Below are 21,614 nucleotides of genomic sequence, written 5' to 3'. Positions count from 1 at the left end.
CGGTTGAGTACTCCCCGTCTGATGAGCGCTTCTATCTCGTCCCGGAGTTGGAAGCAGTCCTCCGTGTCGTGCCCGCGATCTCGGTGGAAGCGGCAGTACTTCCTGGAATTTTGGGGAAATCCCGTGTCTCGCATAGGAGGCGGGGGTCGGAAGAAGTCCCGACCCTCAATTTCCATCAGGATCTCGGCCCGAGGAGCATTGACGGGTGTATAGTTCTCGTACCTCGCCTGGTACGTCCGGGGCCGTGGTGGAGACCTCGGACGAGGAGGTGTCCTCTGCTGAGGTCGCCCCTGCTGACGGGGCGGGCTTCTCAGTCTGGGGAGATTCTTCTCTCGGCGGGGAGACCGGCTCCTTTGTCGACCGCGCTCCTCGCGGCGCTTCTTCCGCTTCTTCGAGGTGGGCTCGATTGCCCCCCGCCTGGAGGCGACTGCCTCCTCGGCCTTGGCGTACTTCCGGGCTCGGGCCAGCATTTCGGTGAAGTCGGCCGGGAAGCTCTTCTCGATGGAGAAGAGGAATCGGTAGGAGCGGACCCCAGTCTTCAGAGCCGACATGGCTATCGACTGGTCTAGCTCACGAACCTCCCATGTGGCGGCGGTAAAGCGGTCCAGGTACTCTTTGAGGGACTCCCCCTCCTTCTGCTTGATGTCCAGGAGGGAGTCTGATGTCCGTCGCTGGCGCCGGCTGGCAGCAAAGTTGGTGGCGAACTGCCTGCCGAGCTGCTCAAAAGAGGACACCGTGTTCGGCTTCAGACCAGAGAACCAAAGCCGAGCGGTCCCTCGGAGGGTTGCTGGGAAGGCCTTGCAGAGTATGGCCTCCGAGGACCCTTGTAGGGCCATGAGGGCCCGATAACTCTCCAAGTGGTCGAGGGGGTCGGTGATTCCGCTGTAGGGCTCCACCTGAGGCATTTTGAACCTCGCGGGAACTGGCTCGTCCTCGATCTGGCGGGAGAAGGGGGACTTAGTAGTGAACTCAAAGTCCCCTTCCTGTCTTGCCTTCTTGCTGTGGAGTGCCGCAATCTGGCGCTCCAGATGCTCGACTTTTCGGTCGAGCTCCCCCACTCGTGGGATTGTCGCTGTGGTTTGCGCCAGCTCACGGTGATCCAGGGCTGACTCCACCTCAGAAAGTTGGGGTCTCCGGTCGAAACCTTCTCCCGGTAACTCTCTCCGGGGAGAAGCTCGTTCTCCATTGTTGGCTCTGGAGGAGCCATGCAAATTTTGGCTGGGGAGAACCGGGCCGTTGGGGAGACACTCCGGCGGGGCCTGGGCCTGCGGGGGAAGTGCCGGTAAAGCTTCCACGCGCCGCAGGCCCTGAACGGCGGCGGCCAGGGCCTGGACTTGCTGTGCCAGGGCATTGAACTGTTCCGGCTGGACCTGAGGAGCTGGGTCAGCCGGAGTTGGAGAATTCTGGACGGAGTGTCCAGGACTTTGCGGGGGACGCCGGGAGACGTTAGAGGCTCCCTTACTTCTCAACTTCATGACTGCTACTCGGGCCCTTCCTCTAGCGCCAACTGTTGCTGGAAATTGGACCCGGGGGCAATCTTCGGTCGAGGAGAGGGAGCGACTGTTAGTCCTCACGGCGGGGCGGCGGTCTGTCGGCGGGCGGCGTCCTCCGTCCGGGGCGGTCGGAGAGAAGGAACAGCAGGTCCTCGCAGCGGGGCGGCGATCCGTTGGCTGGCGGCGTCCTCCGTCCGGGTGCCTGCACACGAACCGGTGGCCGGGTTCTCCGGCGCCGGCCCTCCGACGCTCAAGTCAGGGAGGGGGCAAATAGTGGGGAGAGGGAGATAAACAGTGATTTTTGGGTGTATGAATGTTCCAATCCCCTCTTGAGAGGCCAAGGCTCCCTTTTATATGCGGGGGTCGGTTTACCTGTGATGTAACAGAGCGAGGCCGTAGTACGGCTTGGCATGTTGTTCAGGTCGGCGCTCGGTCAGGCGAATCATTGCACTGATGTCGGCGGTATGGCCGAGATCAGAGACTTATCATAGTCGACTAGACCCTGCTGGGTCGATTTGCCGTGGAGAGCTGGGGATCCGTAGATGTCAGGAGCCACGCGCATTTATTGTGGAGTAAGTCGGAGATCCGCATTTATTATGGAGTAAGCCGGAGATCCGCATTAATGGTGGAGTAAGCCGGGGATCCGCATTTATTGTTGAGTGTGCCGGAAGATTACAGCGGCCATGCGCAATAAATGCCGGAGGGGTGTTAGAGTACGGTCCTCGGACATCGGGGTTTCTCTTAGGTCGGAGGTTTCGGGGTCGGTCGTCTTGTGGCCGAGCGTTCCGAGGTCGGACGCTGACTTCGGCTGTCCGGGGTCGGAGGTTGTACGGCTTCTTAGGGGCATTTATGTCATTTGGGGGGAAACTTTATTCCCCCCAACAATTAGCATATCAAGACTTGAGAATTCGAGGAGATTCCAAGTCTCTCAGAAACCCAGTTATTTGACACGGCATGCTAATCAGGAATTGCATGGGGCACAAGTCCAGTGTTAGTTACGGATAAGGTTAGGAGGGAAGCCAAAGGTTGACTTTTACCTCTGCATCGAGGATTTAGCTGAGCACGTTTTGTTAGCAACCATAATGCTCTTAATCGCGCGAATTGGATGCCCCCAAAATATTCACTATGGGCTCGTTTGGTTCGCGGGAAGCATTTTCCTTCCTAGGAATATGATTCCTGGGAAACAAATTCCTAGGAAGAGGATGCCTAGGAAAGTACTTTTGGCATGTTTGGTTGACCATGGAAAAGTGACAAATTTCCAAGATGCTTATGTTTGGTTGGCCATCTACTTTCCTAGGAAAGTTATATATAATTCCTATTATGCCCTTAATAAAAATTAAGTTTTTAATGCCTCTTTAATGCTTCTTTAATGCTGAAGGGACTTTTTGGAAAAAAGTAAAAATGGAGTGATTCCCGCCTCATGGAAAAGTAACTTTCCCATGTTTCTCATGGGAAAGACTTTCCCATGAAATGTGGGAATCACATTCCCATGGGAATACTACTTTTTCTTCTCTCTCCTTTGAAAACTCCAACCAAACAAGAGGCATCTCATTACTTTTCCGTTGACCACACTTTCCCTCCTTCTTTTCCCGCGAACCAAACGAGCCCTATAGGTTTAGCCCAAATTTGAGCTCTTTTATTTACTTATAATAGGGAATGAAAGTTGGTTTTCTGATAGCTTGATAATTGCCTTGATGATGTCACTGTAAGATGAGTTATCATTGGTTGGATCAGATTTATTAGCTCAACGGTGGATTATTCCAACCATAAAAATCTGTGCACAAAAGACGAGCAATAGTAACGTATTTGTGTGTCCTTTTGTGGTTAGACTGGTGGACTTGATCGGACCAATAATTTCACCTAGGGCTAGATTTTTTTTTTCAAGGGAGATTAAGCTAAACCTAATTTACAATGCTACTTTACGAACCCCAAGTCAAAATCAAATTCACTGTGACTCAGGTCTTCCTCTGTACTGGATTCGGATCTATATAGTTAGTCGGATCCGATCGGAACCCAGGCCCGTTTACAGCGGAAAAAAAAATAAAATAAAAACACGTCCTTGTCCATCTCGAGGTGTAGGTGGGTTTTTCCTCCTCTTTCCTGTCTCTCGAATCATGGCACCTTCAGCGAAGACGGGGTGGACAAGCAGCAGAATCGCCTACATCGCCTCTCGCGTATATTTCGTCCTCATCATCTTCCAAATCCCTCTGTTCAGGTATTCATCAAATCAATCCCTGCTCAAAATCAATCTGATCATCATCTTTTCTTTTCTTCTTCTTCTTGTTTTTTTGCTTCCTTTTCTTTTAATTTTAAAACCGGGCTCTGTTCTTAATCTCCTTTACCGTGGAAACCACCACAAAATTTCTCAAGAAATCTGGCATGTAGTAAGATTTATATATATATATATATATATATATATATATATATACTGGGCCTGATCACTCCACCCCTCGTGCAACTATCATCTCTTTGAAGCAGTCAGATTGTCAAAATCTGGTGATGAATGGATGCATCTTAAGACCAGATCGGGGAATTTTGCTGCCGTGACCTACCACTAACATCTCAGAGATTTGAATCTAAGCCCTAGACGTCCCTGTAACTTTTTTTTTTTTCCTCGTAGCTGCTCGATCTTTGTCATTTTCTTTGAAATGGATCTGCTGCCTCCGTCCTAGAACATTTAGACCCATTTGTGTTCGAGCATGCCTCAGAAGCGAACCAGATCTTCACATGCTCATCTGAAATGCTCTTAGGCACGGCTCCTCTTCAGTATTTATATATTTTTTCCTCTTGTGTGGAAATGGAGGAAGTGAAGCGCTTCCCCCGATTTATTGATCGGTTATTTGGAGTATATCAACTTTTACAACTATCAGCATACCATTTCTCCTCTTCGTTCCGCAGATAAATTTAGGTATCGAATAAAAACACTGAATTACGTCTTCTTCATGTTAACAGGATAGAACCTTGACAGCTCTATCTTGGTGACTACAACCACAAATTCGTCATGGTGACTCCAACCACAAATTCGTCATGTAGCCCTTCTGTTATCCAATTACTTCTTTTCTCACAAAAAATGCACATGCTTCGTAGATATTGGCCTTTTTTTGCTATCAAATACATTGTTTTTTCCTTCTTTTTTTTTTTTGCTGAGCTATCTGATCCAGAGTTGACATATATATATATAGCGCAGAATTTGCCTTAATCGGCGAGAGTATATACAATCTATGCCACTGGCAAGAGCATGATTTCGGGCTTAATGCTGTAGTCTTTAACTATTCAATTGGTCATTGGCTCTACCTCCAGCCCCTTCATATTCCGTATCCTGCTGCTTCTTTGCTTGCTTTTCTTGATCAGGCAAGAATAATGATTCCAACAGTAGTAATTAGTATTGATATAATAGAAGTAAGTAGATCGATCAAATACCCAAACTCTGAGGAGAAATCAATATCTTGAGAGAGAGAGGGTATACCCTCCTTCAGTTCATTGTACTTGAACCTCAGCAATAGAAATTAAAATAATAAAATAGAGGACTTTTGATAGAATCTTGAAAGCAGAGGACCTCGCTGCGTTCAAAGAACCCCAAAATCACCCTATTTAGGGGCACGGTGGTGTCCCTTTCGTCTTAGTGATGATCCAGATCTGCTAATGGGAGTTGGGACTCTATTCTACTTGAAAGAGGTTGACTGACTGTGAAAGATAAGCTTTAGAATTTTGAACTAAAACTCACTATGCATTCAGATATGCTGTCTTACTTCACCTTTTACAAAGTCTTCAGATTTGTTCTGCATGGAAAAAAGAGGACAATTCAAACACTACTAGATATAGTAAGGTCAGTTTGCTAAATGTTTTGAGTTAATAAATGATCCTGGACTATGGAAAAAAATAAGACTTAATGACACCTTGTCCGAGTAAACCTAATACCTGGTGTCCATTGAGCTTGTTGTTTTGATCAACCAAATCCAAATGTCATATAAAGGATATATCTTGATGGAAGTTTAGAAATATGATTAAAGGTTGGGTGTGTTGAATCATGAATCTGAAAGTAAGTCTGGCTTAAAGAGTTCCAAATGGATCAGATGTTAATTGTTTTTATTTTATTTTCATTTTTTGTTGATTCCTGGTGTTTTCTTTATATAATGTTTTATATCACTAGTAAATATATGTAGATAAAAGCTATAGGATGCTCTATGTTGTGTTACTGGATGTGAGTTATGCTCCTCTATGATGGGAGAATCAACTACATGACTGTCATTAATTCACTCTTGTGCTCAATGAGTGTTGTGACGCCTGTATAGCATGCCCTGAACCTCTACATATGCTGTACAATTTGCTCTCAATCTTTATGAGTACTCTGACAGAGTTTTCTTTCCACCTATTTTGCATCCCTACATGTACAACTGCCATCTCATACCTCCATATCTTGTCCTGTATGTATATTAGGAAATCCTAGTAATCAAGTCTGCATTTGATGGAATCTGAGTTTAAATTTGCTTTGAGTATTATTTGAAATCTACTTTGTTAAATTTGATTAAACAACTTTTTGTTTTTTTCCTTTTTCTATGATTGAATATAAGAAAACCATTTGCCTGAGAGTCTCATCAAATGCTGAACTGGATCATGCACTGATTGCTATGTAATTTACCTTGTTCAATTTTTGAATAGATCTGAAAAATTCCCCAACTAATGCTGATTTTCCCATTCTGCTGTCAATTCTAAAGTTCAGACCCAGCAAGCTTATTTTGAATGTTTCACTCTCTGAATTCTATTTTGTTGTTACTGCTGCTTATATCTGATGAATCATTGTTGGGCCAGAAGATGTTATTTTCATGGCAATATTATTGGAAAAAGAAAAAGAAAAAAAGGAGTCGTCCAGCATAGGGGTGAAAGTGGACCGGGCGATAGCACTCTAGATCCGTTCCCATATCCAAATCTACTTGGATAAGCTTATAAATTTGGGCATGCAATTATTATTCATATTCGTATCGATATCCATAAAAAAAAAAGGATGCGGATATAGAAAGACAACTGTACAGCCTGTATCCAAACATCTGGTTCTATTTGTAATCCTATTTAATCCTAAATAGCACCCATGAACTTTTCAAAGAAATAAGTGGCCATATTAACATGTTATTGACTTAATTTACTTTCCATTCAGTGATTTCTTTATGTGGTGGTGATAAAGAGATTAACTATCTGACTTATATCCGTATTCATCCATACTTTCAATATCTAATGTATATCTATATCCGTTTAAAGCAAATATAATATGAATTTTTATATCTGATTGATTTCTATATCTGCATCCATATTCACTAAATACAAATAGTTATGAATATGGATATGTTGATACCCGATCCGTATCTAATCTGTTTGCAGCCTCTGTCCAGCATGAATTTCAATTTTTAACTCATGAATGCATATGAAGGTTAATAAAAAAAAAAGTAGGATAGTTGCAAGAAAGATGGCACAGGCATTTTTGTATTGAGAACAGGTTGGCAGAAAAATCCCCTTAGAAAGTGACTCTTTGATTTCAGACATGGGAACGCAATGGTATCTTACTTTTGTAATAATCCTGACTTTGCTAGAACTTTGAATGGTTGAATAAGCATAAGATGTGATGATTGGACTTCAATTTGTTTTTTTGGCCCTTTCAGGGTCCCATGCAGATCAGGGATGTGTACAACGCCAATACAAGTGACATCTTCACAATTAATTGCAAATGAAGTATTTCCTCCATTTATTGTGAAGGCTCTCCTCTACCCCGGAGCTATAGTGAATGGTCTCCTCAGAAACATGACCTTCCCAAGCTGGGACAATTTGCTTCACATGTACAACCTGACAGAGGCTAAAAATGCTTCAGCAGTAGTTGATCTTCAGCGCCTAGAGGTTTGTTGATATGTGCGATTCCTGTATTCCATTAACATATGCAATTTGAATTTTGGCTACAGAAAATAGCTGAATTTGTCTGTTACCTTGCCAGGTTCTTGCTGGAAGCTACTTCTCCGTTGCAGGTGCCCTCGTAGGTCTCATAAATCCTGGGAGAATGACCTTGTTTGGGACTCTCTTGGTTGTCTGGGGCCTTGTAAAGGAAGGGATTCTTGGGAAACCAGCAAACACTGATCCAACAAAAGCTGTTTATGTCTACCCAACAATTGTGGTTGCACTAGTATGTGCCTTTTCATCTATAAGGTACAATGTGAAGAAGGAAGTCAGAAATGGTCAGGCTGCACCCGTCGCCAAGCCACTGAAGAGCTCGGCCAAGTCGAAACTGAAATAGATGATGCACGGGGAAGAATGGGTTCTTCCATCAGAAAAAATGGGAAGAATGGCTTTTGCTCGATTGCATCAGATTATTTTGATTTTGTTTGGCAAGAAGCCAATTTTAGAACTCGTTACAGTGCTGTAATAGTATGCTATTTATGACATAGGAAGTAGCAAAAAAATTCAGTGTGATGTTCAGTATTTAAACTCGGTGCTTGTAGTATGTACACAGGTTACAGTGAGAATATGTCGGCTTTTGGGGCAAGCAGTTAACTATCATCATTTCTGAGAAGCGAGCACGAATGTGATTGGCAATCCAATTCGGTTCAAACTGATGCAGGAAATAATGATTTTTTGCTGCACTCGGTCTCTTGGTTTCTAGCTCTGCTGAAATAGACTTTACAGCAGATCAAAATTTTCCCCCTTTTTTGCTTGTTAAACACTGCCGCAGCCTAGTTTAAATCTGGTGGTGATTGAAGATCCCTATTATATGTTGGAGAATGAATGATTTGGAGGCAAATGGGAAATGCATGGAATGCAAGATCAAGTCCATTATTGTGCATTGCAGGCTTCATCTTGACTGATAATTTAGCATGGTGGTCTTACGGGGTGCCATGCACTGCCTCAGCCTCAAGTTATGGATTGCATCTTGCAGTTCATCTCGAACTCCGCTGGTACTGTTCGACTTGAAACTCATATAAATTCTACCCTTCAAGTCAGAAGATAAGATAAAAATATGATATGGGTGTCCGATATAGGATAATGTACGCACAGGATCGTTTTTCCCCACTTCTCGCTGATGCATGGACCCTGGAGGGGAGGGGTAGGAATTATTAGGTGGATTTCATCCCAGGTCCATGGTGAATCTGTGTTTCATCCCTAGGTCAAAGGTGAATCTGGCCATAAAAATTTCTCTCCCGGTGGATACCTTACCGATTACCGATCTTACAATGGGGCGACCAGAAATCCCTTGCAATCAAGCTTATGGTCACATGGGAGACATCTTGGTTTTTGTCGTAGGAGAGCATCAAATACCGTGTATTATACGAAGGGAGGCGAACAAGGGGTTCTCTGCCGATGTACTGAACGTGGCCCCACGAGTGGGAACTCGCATTAATGATAGATCCAGTGTCGGACATCCAACTCATGCCAACAGGCAGCGGGCCGCCGTGCTGCTGTTTTCTACAAAATCTACCGGCAAACGTTAAACGCGGCGCGAGGGCGAGCTCTTAATAAAACTTCAGAACCGGAAGGGAAGGGAAGGGATTTACTGCAGCCATCATTTGGGGAGTGGGGGGCGAGATAGATAGAAGAGAATCTTGTTCCATCAACTGTCATTGTTGTCACCTCCCGAGAATCCAATGTCAGGCCGACAGACGGCATGAGCGACGACTGGAGAAGGTGAGGGGATGATAATGTTGCTGTAACGTCCAATCTTTTTCCTATTTCTGCTGTTTCTTTTGGATTCTTCTGGTGGTGGATGATAGATAGAGTTAGAGAACTTACATTATTGAGATTCCTCTGTGCCTCCTTTCTTCATCTTGAAGCGAGGGGATGTGTCTCTTTTCAGCTCATCCCTTGCGTACTTTCATAAAAGAAAAATCAAATCTTGATCGCGGATTTTTTTTTTTTCCGCCGCAAGGCTAGATTTCTGTCTTTTTTTCTTCTTTGTTTTGTCCCTCGTGCGATCATTCGGCAGATCCTGGAAGCGGCTTCGTACCTCATCGGACAAACTGAGAAGGTGCGAGTCTTCTTTTCCGGGGGATCTGTGCTTCAGAAGGTTTGGCTAGAGGGGAGATAAGAAGCGTTCTCGCTGTAAGTCCTGGAATTCCTTAAACGACCTAATACTTCCTAGAGTCGTTGAAATCTGCACTTGAAATCAGATCTTGCGATCGAAAACTCGAATCGGATCTTTGGGTACCGCAAAGACTGTAAGAAAATCGTAGAGACGCACGCAATCAGAGGCGAGGCGCGATGCTTGATGGGAGCACGACGATGTCTAGTTTCCCGATTCGTCTCGTGGATCATGGAGTAGCCAGGCACAGGATGGGCCGTCCCAAAGCCTGGCCTTCCAGCTCCGTCCGCTGTCCCAAACCGTCATCGGTTCTGCTGCAAACCGATGGGGGTGACGACCTCTCTGATTCTAGGAGTTCCACGCCAGCTTCCTCTCGTTGGGGAAGTGGGTCCGAGAGTCCCGTCCTGGCCCTTCCCAACACGGTTGGTGTCATAGGAGGCGTCTCGGCTGTTTCCACCGTCGGCTTCTTAGAGAAGCTCGTCGCGTGGAGTTCGGGAGATGGAGGGGCAGGTCTCCCTTTCATCGCTTGCAGCGACCCCGTCCTGAGCAGAGAACTCTCTTCCCGTAAAAGGACTTCCTTTCTGTCCCCCGCTTCAAGGAACACCGATCTGCGAATCGATCATGCTTCCGTCGTGGAGAACCTACGCCGCAAGAGGATCTTTTTGGAGAGCTCCGGAGCTCGTTGCATAGTCATGCCATGTCATATCTCGAGCTCGTGGCATGAGGAAATTTCCGAGGGCTGCTCGGTGCCCTTCCTTCATGTCGGTGAATGTGTTGCCGAGGAACTCGAGGCAGCAAACCTGAAGCCGGTGGAAGCTGGAAGCAATCTGCGTATAGGAGTTCTTGACACAGATGCCTTATCGACCGCTAGCTTCTATACGGAGAAACTCCAAAACCAGGTAAGCAACCTCCCTTTAATCTTTCTCCACCCCCATAGGAATCTTGGAATGCTTAAAGAAGCACAAGGAAAATGACAAGCGTCATCTTACCTCGAATTATTGGACCGACCCCTTGAGTGAGTAAGGCCTCCCAATATTGTAACGAAGGAAAAAAGAGAAAAAGAAAGAACAAGAACAAAAGGATGCACCCAAGATAATGATACGGACATGGCTGAACCTAGCGTTTCGCATTTGTCTTTTTCAATGCTGATTGTTTCTTCCTCTTGTCATTAATATTTCCATCCTCTAGAGTTAGGGCCAAATACATCTTCTTCTGTCTTAATAATGTGTGACATAATATGGACCTCTTTTTTCTTATAAATAAGGAAACAACCATGCTTCTCTTCTGGCAGCATCTCTCTTCTGATATTTCTCTAGTGCAAGCAATTGTAGGGTACACTCATACAAACTGCATGTAAAACTCAATATGATAGCGACCATGAACGAGAGATATGGTATCCTTCGAGCAACACTAAGGAGCCTAAATACCCAACAAGAAAGAGCATTCTCAATCCCTTTTGCTCAAGGCGTTTAGCCATCACATTCTACAAAAAGGAGTGCCCCCAGATATAGCTGTCATGTTAATCTCCCTTAGAAACTGCTGCTAAATTTTGTGACTTCCGCACACCAATGTTACTAGGCACCGTTATCTCTTTTTGGGGTTTCTGTTTTGCATGATTTAATTAGCATCTTGCATGCACGGATGTATTCCTAAGTTTTGAAATCTATGTATGTCTTTAATCCACTAGGTCTAAAAATCTGTAGGTGAACCAATGGTAAAGTCTCTGTATATATCTCTGGTTGCGTAGAAGTTCTCTTCAAATGAATTAGCTTGCGTACAGAGAACGCTTCTCAAAATTGATTAGCTTATCATTGGCAGAAGAAGAGATGCGATTAGAGTTCTATGCTGCCAAAGTCTTGGCTCATTCTTTTTCCAAGTCTTCCGAGACAGTTTGGGTCATGTTCCCCTGTATGCGAGTCACAAAATATTACCACTTGCAACTTGAACCAGATCCGGTGCTATGTGAATGATTTGAGAAGGATGTGTTGGACAGGAAACTTTAGAGTTGGATTGAAATGTTTAAACTGGAAATGGCTGTTGAGAGGAGAGATTCCCCCCTCCCTTTCTGGGAGCACTTGCTTGGCTATAAAGGATTTTTTGCTTAGCTGACCTTGCTTTTCCTTATCATTGCGGCCCCCTTGGGCATCTGATTTCTCTTTTCACCTTTTCATTCGGCGACTCTTACTTCTTCGTCTTTTCCACCCAACTTGAATTTTATCTTGGGTGGTCACAGTTAGCTATGCACGAGTAGTTCAACCTTTTTTGTTCGAGGAAAGCTGCAGCATGCTTCTGCCAGCTACACTCTCACCTAATTCAGCGACGATGTAAGATGAAAAAAAAAAAATTCATCCGAGTTCTGCTGTGATCTTGAGCAGGGATTTGAAGTTCTATTACCAGATAAGGAGACCATGGAGCACACCGTTATTCCTGCTGTGGGGGCATTTCACAGGAAGGATGTGGAAGGCGCGAGAAATCTCCTGAGGATAGCACTCCAAGTTCTCCTGGTGCGGGCAGTCAGCACCATCATCCTCGCCTCCGATGATATGCAAGGACTCTTGCCTCGGGACGACCCGCTCCTGAAGAAATGCATAGATCCTATGGATGCATTGGTTAGAGCCACAATACGGTGGGCTGATTCAAGGGCAAACAATGAACAATAGCCCCCTTGGTGGGGGAGGTTGGAACTTGTATTATCTTTATAAATATATTGTTATGTATTGCTGCATATGGGACGGATATCATCACAGAAATTTGTATGTTACGATAGCATCGAGAGTGTGTGTGTGTGTGTAGTCAGGTTGGCCTGCATACACCATCATGGTGATATGCTTCCTTGATGGCACAAATTTTATCAATCATCATATGTTGTTGCATAATGCTGAAATCTTTTTTTTATCATCATCCCAAAGTCCTGACTAGTGGATCCAGTTTTCCAGAAAAAATGCCAGATAATTTTGATCGTTTGCTTTAATCTGGTTTCTGGCCAGTGTCCGATCCTGTTTTACGATGAAGCAGACTCTTCTTGGATGTCGGAGCCCTTCCTTCACCCTCTTCCTCGAGTACAGCCTTGCAGCTCCAGCAACCTGCGATGTCAATCTCTTCTTCTCTTGGCACTCGACAAGTTTCCGCGTTACCAGGGTCAGTGCTATTCATGCCACATGTGCCGATGACAAAGTAGGATCTATTATTGCCCCCTCATGCCAGGAGCCAAGAAACCTTACTTTCTTTTGCGCAACCAATTAAAGTTCACCGGCACCCGTCATACCTCTTGTTCTCTGTCCAAATCGCGCATAGAACCGAGGAAGGGCATCAAACTCGAAAGAGAGAGAGAGAGAGAGAGAGAGAGAGAGAGAGAGAGAGATTCGGTAGGACTTGCAAGCTCGAATGTAGCCAAGTGTCGCCACCAGCCATGTGCCGGGCAATATCCAATTCCACCTTCTTCATGGCCGGCCGCTATCCTCCGACCCTCGATCGCCGCATGGAAGCCATATCATCTCATCTTAATCGGTTTGGAGTGGGGTTTTGCAATTTGTCAGTAATTCGTGAACTTGGATGGAATCACAGGTTCCGCGTCCAAATTGTTTTCTTCGTTGGATGTAAATGCGTCACGCATCACTAGCTAGGAGCGAAAAGGAATTCCGAATAGTAGCCTATTATTCGCTGATACCGATTGGGAGACGAGAGAAACTTGCATATATATAGATCGCTTCCTGCTGCTCAAACTATATCATATATGACACGTCCTCATGAATATATGAAACCAAATGTGATACCTGCAACCGATCCATTTCCTGGAACAAAAGCGTCCGTGTTATTGGTGGCTGCTTTATGCATTATAATATATTCAAAGTTTCAAACTTAGAGCATCTTATTCATACATGTGAAAATCTAAGCCAAACATTAAACCAATCAATCATTTGGAAAGGTCACCAAATACTTGTCCTTGGAAGAGTCGTCACTCCAACAATGCTCGCCCAGTAAAAAAAACAGAGAGAGACAGAGAGAGAGTAATAACGTTCATATTAAGGCGATGACAACTGGCAATGCAACCGGGTGCCGTCGATTTCCACAATGTGGAATGAAGCCTCATTTATATGCTGCTCGTGCTTCGCAGGCGTATTCAGATGAAAGCTAAAAAGTTATCAAAGCGATCTAAGCAAAGACTAGACTTCAAGAAATCTGCTTTAATTTTAGATTCCAATTTTGCCTTAAATGACTACTAATTAAAGATGATGGGTAATAATAGCGTACGAATTATGCAAGAACCACGGAAGATGCTCTCATGCAGGCATGCCTAGCAGGATAACGCATACAGATGCATATATCTAAGACTGACAATTGCCCAGCTAATCATCACCACAACCAAATCAGTGATTCTGTATTAAATAGCTTCCTCATAGCTATGCAACCGCTCAGAATCACATCCAGAAAAGTTAGCTACAAGATATTATTGATGTATGATTAAATATACATCCCCATAGATTCCTGCATACTTCTATTTAAACTAAGCCTTGATACCCTTGCTAGTCTAAAGAGTCTTAATCCTGAGAGAGAGAGAGAGAGAGAGAGAGAGAGAGAGAGAGAGAGAGAGAGAGAGAGAGAGGTGCATCAAAGTTCGCGCTCCGGGGGGGGGGGGGGGGGGGGCCTTTGGGGCATTCTGTTGAATAGGTGAGGGTGTGTGGGGATGACCGATTCGGGGGGTGGATCGGCGGTGCCGGAGACGGAGAGAGCTGAGGGGCCGAAGGGTTCGGCCCCCAGGGCTGCGGAGAAGGGCCGCTCATGGGCAGATGTGGCGAAGGGAGAGCCGCGGAGGCAATATGGGTCCTACTATCGTTCCTCCCCTCGGGTGTTGGAAATGATGCAGAAGAGGTTCTCCGAGGTGGTGGACGTCCCAGAGGAGGAGTTGGAGGAGAATCGTTCGGAGTGGCGGAACTCCACGATCTTTGTGAGAAGCCTTGGGAGGTACGTTCCGGCGGACTGGGTGGCGAGGGAGATCAAAAGAGTGGGGCGCTTGGGATATGATGTGGAGTGCTTCTTGTTGATGGACGGTTTCTTCGCCATCCGGTTTGCGAACGAGGATGATCAGGAAGCTGCTTTGGCGAGCGGTCCGTGGATGGTGGCCGGTCAGCTTCTTGCAATGGACCGATGGTGACCTAATTTTATTCCGGGCGATGAGGGGCTCAGCCGGGTGGTCGTCTGGCTTCGCCTGCCTAGGTTGCCCTTGGATTACTGGAAGAAGCCGACCGTCATGCGAATAGCAGCCTCTGCCGGCACTCCTCTGGCTTTGGATGGGGTCACAGAGCAGGGGAGGCGCTGTGGATTCGCCAGGGTGAAGATAGCTTTGGATTGCTCAGCACCTCTCAAACCGGGCACTCTTGTGAGGGGCTCATCGAAGGGGGTAGCGGAGGTTTTCTGGCAGGGTTTCATCTACGAAAACCTACCGGCTCCCTGCTCCAGGTGTGGGCGTCTCGGGCATGCGACGGCGAACTGTGCTTTCTCCATGCCGGAGGCCGAGGTGGCAGAAGAAGGGGAGATTCGGGGGGACAGGATGGAGCCCCCGAGGTCGTCGACCTAGGAGAATAGGGGTAGTGGTGAACCGGAGGACCTGCCGGTGTTCGGCCCATGGATGGTCACGGGTCATTCTCGGGCTCCGCGGGTGGCTAAGGTGCCGGCTCGGAGGAAGACGACGGCTAAGCTTGGGGTTGGTCCGAGTTCGGCACATACCTCTCCCCGATCCGGTCCGAAGCCAGGCGTGAACAGGGCTGATGCGGAGTCTTCCCCGATCGACCTCGAAGGGTGGCAAAAACCCTCCAAGGTTGCTCGCCGAAGGATGCCGGAGAAGGACGTCTCGGAAGCCGGCGGAGGCGTGAACAAGGGCGGCCCGAGTCATTCCACCCAGGCCGCAGGCGCGGCGACTGAGTTGGACCCGGGGCCGAGTTCGGGCGGGAGCGACTCAGTGTCGACTCGGGCTGCGGTCGTTGGTGCGGGTGAGGCGGGACCCGACCCCGTTCGGGATGGGGTCAAGATCGATGGTGCGGGCGAGGTGGGATCCGACCTCGTTCGGGAAGGGGTCAAGGCCGACTCCACTGATCGTCTCATCGGTTTGGGTCGGAGCCCGATGAAGCGAAGCAGGAGCCCAACCAGACCAAAGGCTCTGCTTCACCCGACCTCCCCCGGGGGAGGTTTTGGTTCCTTGAGGAAGGAGCGGCTGGGGGGAAGCCACCGCTGGAGAAGCAAGAGTTCCCCTCCGCCCCTCTCGGCGGTGTGCAGTCGGCCTCCTAGAGCGGAGCGGGAGTCCAAAGGTGGTGGCGGTCCCTCTCGGCGCGGGATGGTGGGGGCGACTGGGAAGACATTGGCTCGGTCCCTCTCGGTGACGGCGTTGGTCTCGGAATTGGGGGAAGACCCGGCGGCACGGCCGGCCAGGAAGAAGGAAGGGGAGAGCCGTTCGGTGGGGATGGGGGGTGCGGCTGGGCCGCTCGACCTTCCAACGGCTGCGGAGACCCTAGAAGCGACACAGGTGGCACAGGGTAAGCTTCCTTTGTTGCCGGATGCAGGGGAATCTTCTAGGCCCAGTGGAATGGGTTGTGGGCACAGGGAGGATTCTGGTAGCGGGCAGACTGGGGGATCGACGTTTGCAGCAGAAGAGCAAGGGGAAGCTTTGGGCCAGGGGGCACAGCCGGAGGCTGGTGGTGTTCACCTTCGTATTTTGGACCAATTGAAGAATGCAGTGAAGAGGGTGAGCACAGGAGAATTGGCTAGTGATGGACCTGTGAATGAGGTGGTGTTTCATGATTGCAACCCCGGGATGGTGGGTTGTGACACTCCCATGGGTGATCAATGAAGGTTCTCCTATGGAATTGCCGTGGTGCGGGGAAGCCCTCCTTTGCCCCGACTTGTCGAAGGTTCGTCCAACAAAACAGGCCGGATATCTGTATTTTGTTTGAGACCCATTTATCGGGCAGGGGTCTTCAGAAGGCAAGGAGGGTGCTCCCTCGGTCGTGGGGTTTCTATGCAGTTGAGTCTCGTGGGTTGTCGGGTGGGATAATTGTTACGTGGAGGCTGGAGTCCTGTAGATTGGATACATTTCATGTCTGTGCCCAAGAGGTGATTATGGTGATCTCGGAGGGCACTAATGATCCCTGGGTTCTTGCGGCAGTGTATGCCAGTACTGATTTTAGGGAGAGGCGATGGTTGTGGGAGGAGGCATCGCAACTGGTTGATCAGGGCTACTCGTTATTGATGGCGGGTGACTTTAATTGTATTATTGACCCTCAGGAGAAGATGAGGGGTAAGCCTTTCTCCCATGAGAGGAAGGTTAAGGAATTTTAGAACTTTTTGACCGCAAATGGTTTGATTGACTTGGGATTTTCGGGTCCTAGATTCACATGGTGCAATAATCAGCAGGGTCTGGCTAGAGTGTGGGAGAGACTTGATAGAGCTTGTGCGACAGTTGGGTGGGTCCAGAGATTTTCGGATCATCGTGTGTCTCACTTACCTAGGATTGCGTTCGATCACTGTCCTTTATTGTTGAGCACTGATGCCTTTGTTCCAGTGCATCCCCCCTTCAGATTCGAGAAGATGTGGCTTTCTTACCCTCGTTCATGGGAGATGGTGAGGGAGGCGTGGAGCATTCCAGTGAGGGGTGATGCCATGTATCGGGTGTCCCGGAGATTGGAGTTGGCGAGGAGGAGGTTGAGGAGATGGAATCGAGAGGAGGTGGGTGACATCTTTAGGAGGATTGAGGAGTCAGAGGTGGCCATTGTTAGGTTACAGGATCAGGAGGTTCGAGGGGGGGGTCTGTCAGATGAGGATGTAGGGGAGCTCAGATCACTATTAGCTTTAAATGATTGCCTCCTTAGACAGCAGGAGATATTTTGGAGACAGAAAGCGAGGGTACAGTAGATCATGGAGGGGGACAGAAACACCAGATTTTTTTTCACCAGGCGACAGTGATTAGGAGGCATCAGAACAGGATCAGAGTTATCAGGGATGAGGAGGGGCAGCAATCGGAGGAGCCGGAGGTGATACAGAGGATTCTGGTGAGTTTCTTTAGGGGCAGATGGACTGAGCAGACCATTGGAGTGAGCCTAGCAGAGATTCCGTCGCCAGGAGAGGTGGTCACAGAGGAGGAGAATTCTGATTTGATCAGGCCGGTATCGGAGAGGGGGATCAGGGAGGCGGTGTGGTCCCTCGGGGGGGGGGGGACAAGGCTCCAGGGCCGGATGGATTCCCACCAGTATTCTTTCAGCGTTATTGGTGTTGGGAACCCGCCCATGCCGCTGATATTTCAAAAAATTTCAGATGGCAGCGGAATCGGCATGCACGGGTTCGACGTTCATCGCATGAACGCTTGTTTCGAGACCTTTCGTAATTAGGTAAGAATTAAAACTTTTAGAACTAATAGGAAGATCAAATCTTCACCTTGCGCGGGTAGATGATCACCGCGAATCTGAATTCGTGGTTTTGGAAGAGGGTTCGTTTGAAGCCGTTCAAACGTCCGGCCTCTACGGGTATCCACACGAAGTAGAGAACCGATCAAAGCTTTCTTGTCTTCCCGGGGTGCTAGCTCCCTTGCAAAGACTCCTTTGATGGCTGATCTCTTCTCTTTCTTTCAACTCTTGAAAGTGCTTGAGAGGAGGAAGAAGAAGGTTGAAGAAGAGGAAGAAGAAGAATCCCCACGCAGCCTTCTTTCTTTTCCCTGCGTTGGAAGGAAGAAGGGAGGAAGAGGATGCCGCCAACCTTTGGCCTTGGTCTTCCTTGCTTGCGGCTGATCACAAGAAGAGAGGAGAGGGAGGCTCACGGCAAGGAGAAGGAGGAGTTCTTCTATGCTTAGGGCGCCGGCCTCACACCTCCTTTTATAGCCATCTAGGGTTCCTACTAAGTAGGAGCCCTAGACATCTTTCCAAAGAGGGGGCGCCGGCCCCCTCTCTTGTGCCGCACCAATGGATCAAGGGGGAGGGGCTTGCGCCCCTCCCTCTTGGTAAACCCTAGTCCACATTAGGGTTTGCATTGCCCTAATGTGGTCAAGCCCTAATCCTATTAGGTTTAGCCCAAGGGTGAACCAATGGATCCAATCTAGGTAAGTCCTAATCCAATTAGAACTTGAATCAATTTTGACTCAATTGAACTCTTCAATCCTAATCCAATTAGGAGTCTTATTGATTCATTAGATTAATAATTAATTGTGACTTAAGAAATCCTAATCCATATTAGGATGTATTTAGTCCTAATCCAATTAGGATTAGATTTGAATCCGAAGTCCTAATCCAATTAGGATTCCTAGGAATCCTACTCCAAGTAGGAATCCGATTTAGATTCAAAATTCCTAATCTTATTAGGATTGAGGAATCCTATTCCAAGTAGGAATCCCAGTCCTAATCCAATTAGAACTCTAGGTATCCTATCCGAAGTAGGATTCTTGTTTCAAGTCCAATTAATTAATTCCTTTTTCCTTTTTCAACCTTTTATCAATCAAATTGATTTCTTGTGATTCCTAATCACGATTTCAACCATCGGATCGGTCAATACTTCTAGTGTGTGTGACCCCATAGGTTCTATTCTGACTGGTAGTGAGATATATTGTGATCTCTATCACTATATCATTGAAAACTCCTTTCAATGGGTTGGAACGATTCCAACTCAACTCATTAGGGTTTATCGATCATCAAGATAATCCCTATGAGTCCCACCATCCACCAGTGACACCTAGCAGCATGTAGTGGCTACCCAGCAGAATAGAATGATGAACCTCTAGGTGCAGTTAAACATGTGATACAGTCCTACTATCGTGGATCCCTACAGGACGGAGGTCATGGACAACTCGTCAAACCCCATCGTCTGTCATATGTCAAGATTTATTCGACTCGAGTTCGATAGTGAAAAACTCTTTCTCCACTGTGCATACTGCCCCGGCCGAGGTCTTACGAACTCAGTCTTATAAATCACATAGGATCTCTCCTTATCTATCAAGGTCGATAGATTCCATATAGGTGCATACCCTTACTCCTACAGTGAACTTACTGCAGCCAATCTATACTGCATGGACCCATATGGCTAGAGACCATGTATGTGTGCAGTCAAACTACAATAACCTCACTGTGAGTAGCCGAAGCGCCGCAGGTCAAAGGACCAGTCACACTACTGCAACATCAAGCAAGTCACTGACGAGTGGATAGACATCCAAGTGACTTCTTGTATTGGTCACGCTCAGTACCCTTGTTCTCTAACAAGCACCTGCACTATCACTTCAGTGTCCCTACACTGTGGACTCAAGTCTCGTCCATCCAGAAGGAGAGTGATCTGTGCACTGATCGGATCGATCACCGTCCTCGTGATGATCCTTTGATCAGGAGCATTTAGAAATTAATCACCAATGATACATGGCTCAAATTCTCAACTCTTGAGAATATGTATCATCATCTTATTAATTTCTTGGACGATTCATAGACACATAAACAATATGAATGAAAAAGATGCCTTTTATTTATTCAATAATAAATAGTCAAGTACAAAATTATGTCCCTAGAATCAACAATGTGTCAGCCAAATTGGCTTCTAGGGCAAACATCTAACAATTGGATGATAGTTGGACGGAATGTGACGGAGGCTATACTGCAATTCTTCAGCACAGCAGTGATGGCTGCTGAGTAGCAGAGGACCTTCATTACCCTGATCCCGAAATGGCAGGATGCTTCAGAGCCGAGTCATTTTCGTCCGATCAGCCTATGTACGACTTTGTACAAGGTGACGACAAAAATTCTCGCTATCAGGTTGAGGGGTGTGCTTCCTAGGCTTATTTGCCCGGAGCAGGGGGCTTTTTTGGAGGGGCGGAGTATATCTGACAATGTACTCATTGCTCAGGAGTTTATGTTTGATCTTAGCAGAGCTCCGATGAGGAGAAGCTTGATGGGGATCAAGCTTGATATGGAGAGGGCATATGACAGAATGAGGTGGGATTTTGTGCAGCAGTCCTTGCGGATGTTTGGGATCCATGAGACATGGATCAGGTGGGCCATGGGCTGTATCAGGGTGCCCTCCTTTGCTATTTTGGTGAACGGCACGCCCTCCCGTTTCTTCGCGTCGTCTGGGGGTTTGCGCCAGGGCTGCCCCCTCTCTCCACTGTTGTTTATTATCTGTGCGGATGCATTGTCTAGATTCTTACGGCAGGCAGTGGCTAGTCAGGAGCTGGAGGCTTATAGACCGGTGGAGGGAGCAGTGGCGATCTCCCATCTGTTATTCGCTGATGATTGCCTGCTTTTAGCTAGGTCTTCTAGGCAGTCGGCTCGGCTCGAGTTATAGGTCAGATTCTTCGGGATTACTGTGCTCTGTCAGGTCAGTAGGTCAATTTGGCCAAATCAGCTGTTATCTTTAGCCGAAGACGCGCGAGGCACTGAAGCTCTCTATACTGGAGGTTCTGGGAGTGGGAGAACAGGGGGGCCTGATGTCTTACCTGGGGGTTCCATTATGTGGCCGATGACTGAGGATTAGGGACAGCGTGTCCCTTGAGACTAGTGTCAGACGCAGGTTAGAGGGTTGGCATTCTCACTCATTGTCTATGATGGGGAGGATCATCCTGGTTCGTTCTGTACTCTCATCTGTCCCTATTTACCTACTATCCCACGTCGATATTTCGGTGGCAGTCTTGAGGTCCTTTCAGCAGCTTTTCAGGGAGTTTATCTGGGGGAGGAGCAGCGGTAGAGGTGGGATCCATTTGGTGGCTTGGGAGGTTATATGCCAGCCGACCAGTGCTGGGGGTCTGGGGATGCAGTCCTTGGTGACGAGACGGGAGGTATTAGCGGCGAGGCATGCAGTCAGATTTGTGCTTGAGCCCGAGAGCATATGGTCCTCACTGATGAGGGCCAAGAATGGCGCCTTGGTGCCTGGGGGGCGGGTGGAGCGTCACCACTCTTCGGTCTGGAGAGTGATGTGTGCTAGAGCTATGGCGGTGCTTCCGGAGATCAGATGGGCGATTGGTGATGGCCGCTCGATAGATGTGCTGGAGGACAGCTGGGTGACTGAGTGGCCGATCCGCCGTCTGCCGACCATGGTGGACTCTGCGAGATTAGCTG

The 21,614-nt window shown here is 47.5% G+C and overlaps 3 protein-coding genes across 3 annotated transcripts; all 3 read left to right on the top strand.

The window, feature by feature from the left end:
* The first annotated feature begins 3,547 nt into the window (after positions 1–3,547).
* LOC103722905 (tail fiber) lies at positions 3,548–8,033 on the top strand. The gene is made up of 3 exons (XM_008813633.5): positions 3,548–3,708; positions 7,145–7,376; positions 7,471–8,033. Exons 1-3 carry the CDS (start codon positions 3,608–3,610, stop codon positions 7,765–7,767), a joined length of 630 nt encoding a protein of 209 aa, XP_008811855.1. The 5' UTR covers positions 3,548–3,607; the 3' UTR covers positions 7,768–8,033.
* A 142-nt stretch (positions 8,034–8,175) lies between these two features.
* Positions 8,176–12,447, top strand: LOC103722904 (aspartate-glutamate racemase family). The gene is made up of 2 exons (XM_008813632.5): positions 8,176–10,445; positions 11,922–12,447. Exons 1-2 carry the CDS (start codon positions 9,726–9,728, stop codon positions 12,204–12,206), a joined length of 1,005 nt encoding a protein of 334 aa, XP_008811854.1. The 5' UTR covers positions 8,176–9,725; the 3' UTR covers positions 12,207–12,447.
* A 3,936-nt stretch (positions 12,448–16,383) lies between these two features.
* Positions 16,384–20,844, top strand: LOC120106985 (uncharacterized). The gene is made up of 3 exons (XM_088715289.1): positions 16,384–16,860; positions 16,951–17,444; positions 20,316–20,844. Exons 1-3 carry the CDS (start codon positions 16,384–16,386, stop codon positions 20,842–20,844), a joined length of 1,500 nt encoding a protein of 499 aa, XP_088571415.1.
* Positions 20,845–21,614: the final 770 nt, after the last annotated feature.

Source organism: Phoenix dactylifera, chromosome 1 (genome assembly GCF_051530095.1).
Source record: "Phoenix dactylifera cultivar Ajwa chromosome 1, Ajwa_hap1_PhDact_Kaust_v1.1, whole genome shotgun sequence".
Lineage (NCBI taxonomy): Eukaryota > Viridiplantae > Streptophyta > Magnoliopsida > Arecales > Arecaceae > Phoenix > Phoenix dactylifera.
The sequence above is the reverse complement of the archived record's forward strand: the minus strand, read 5'-3'. Positions and strand labels throughout refer to the sequence as shown.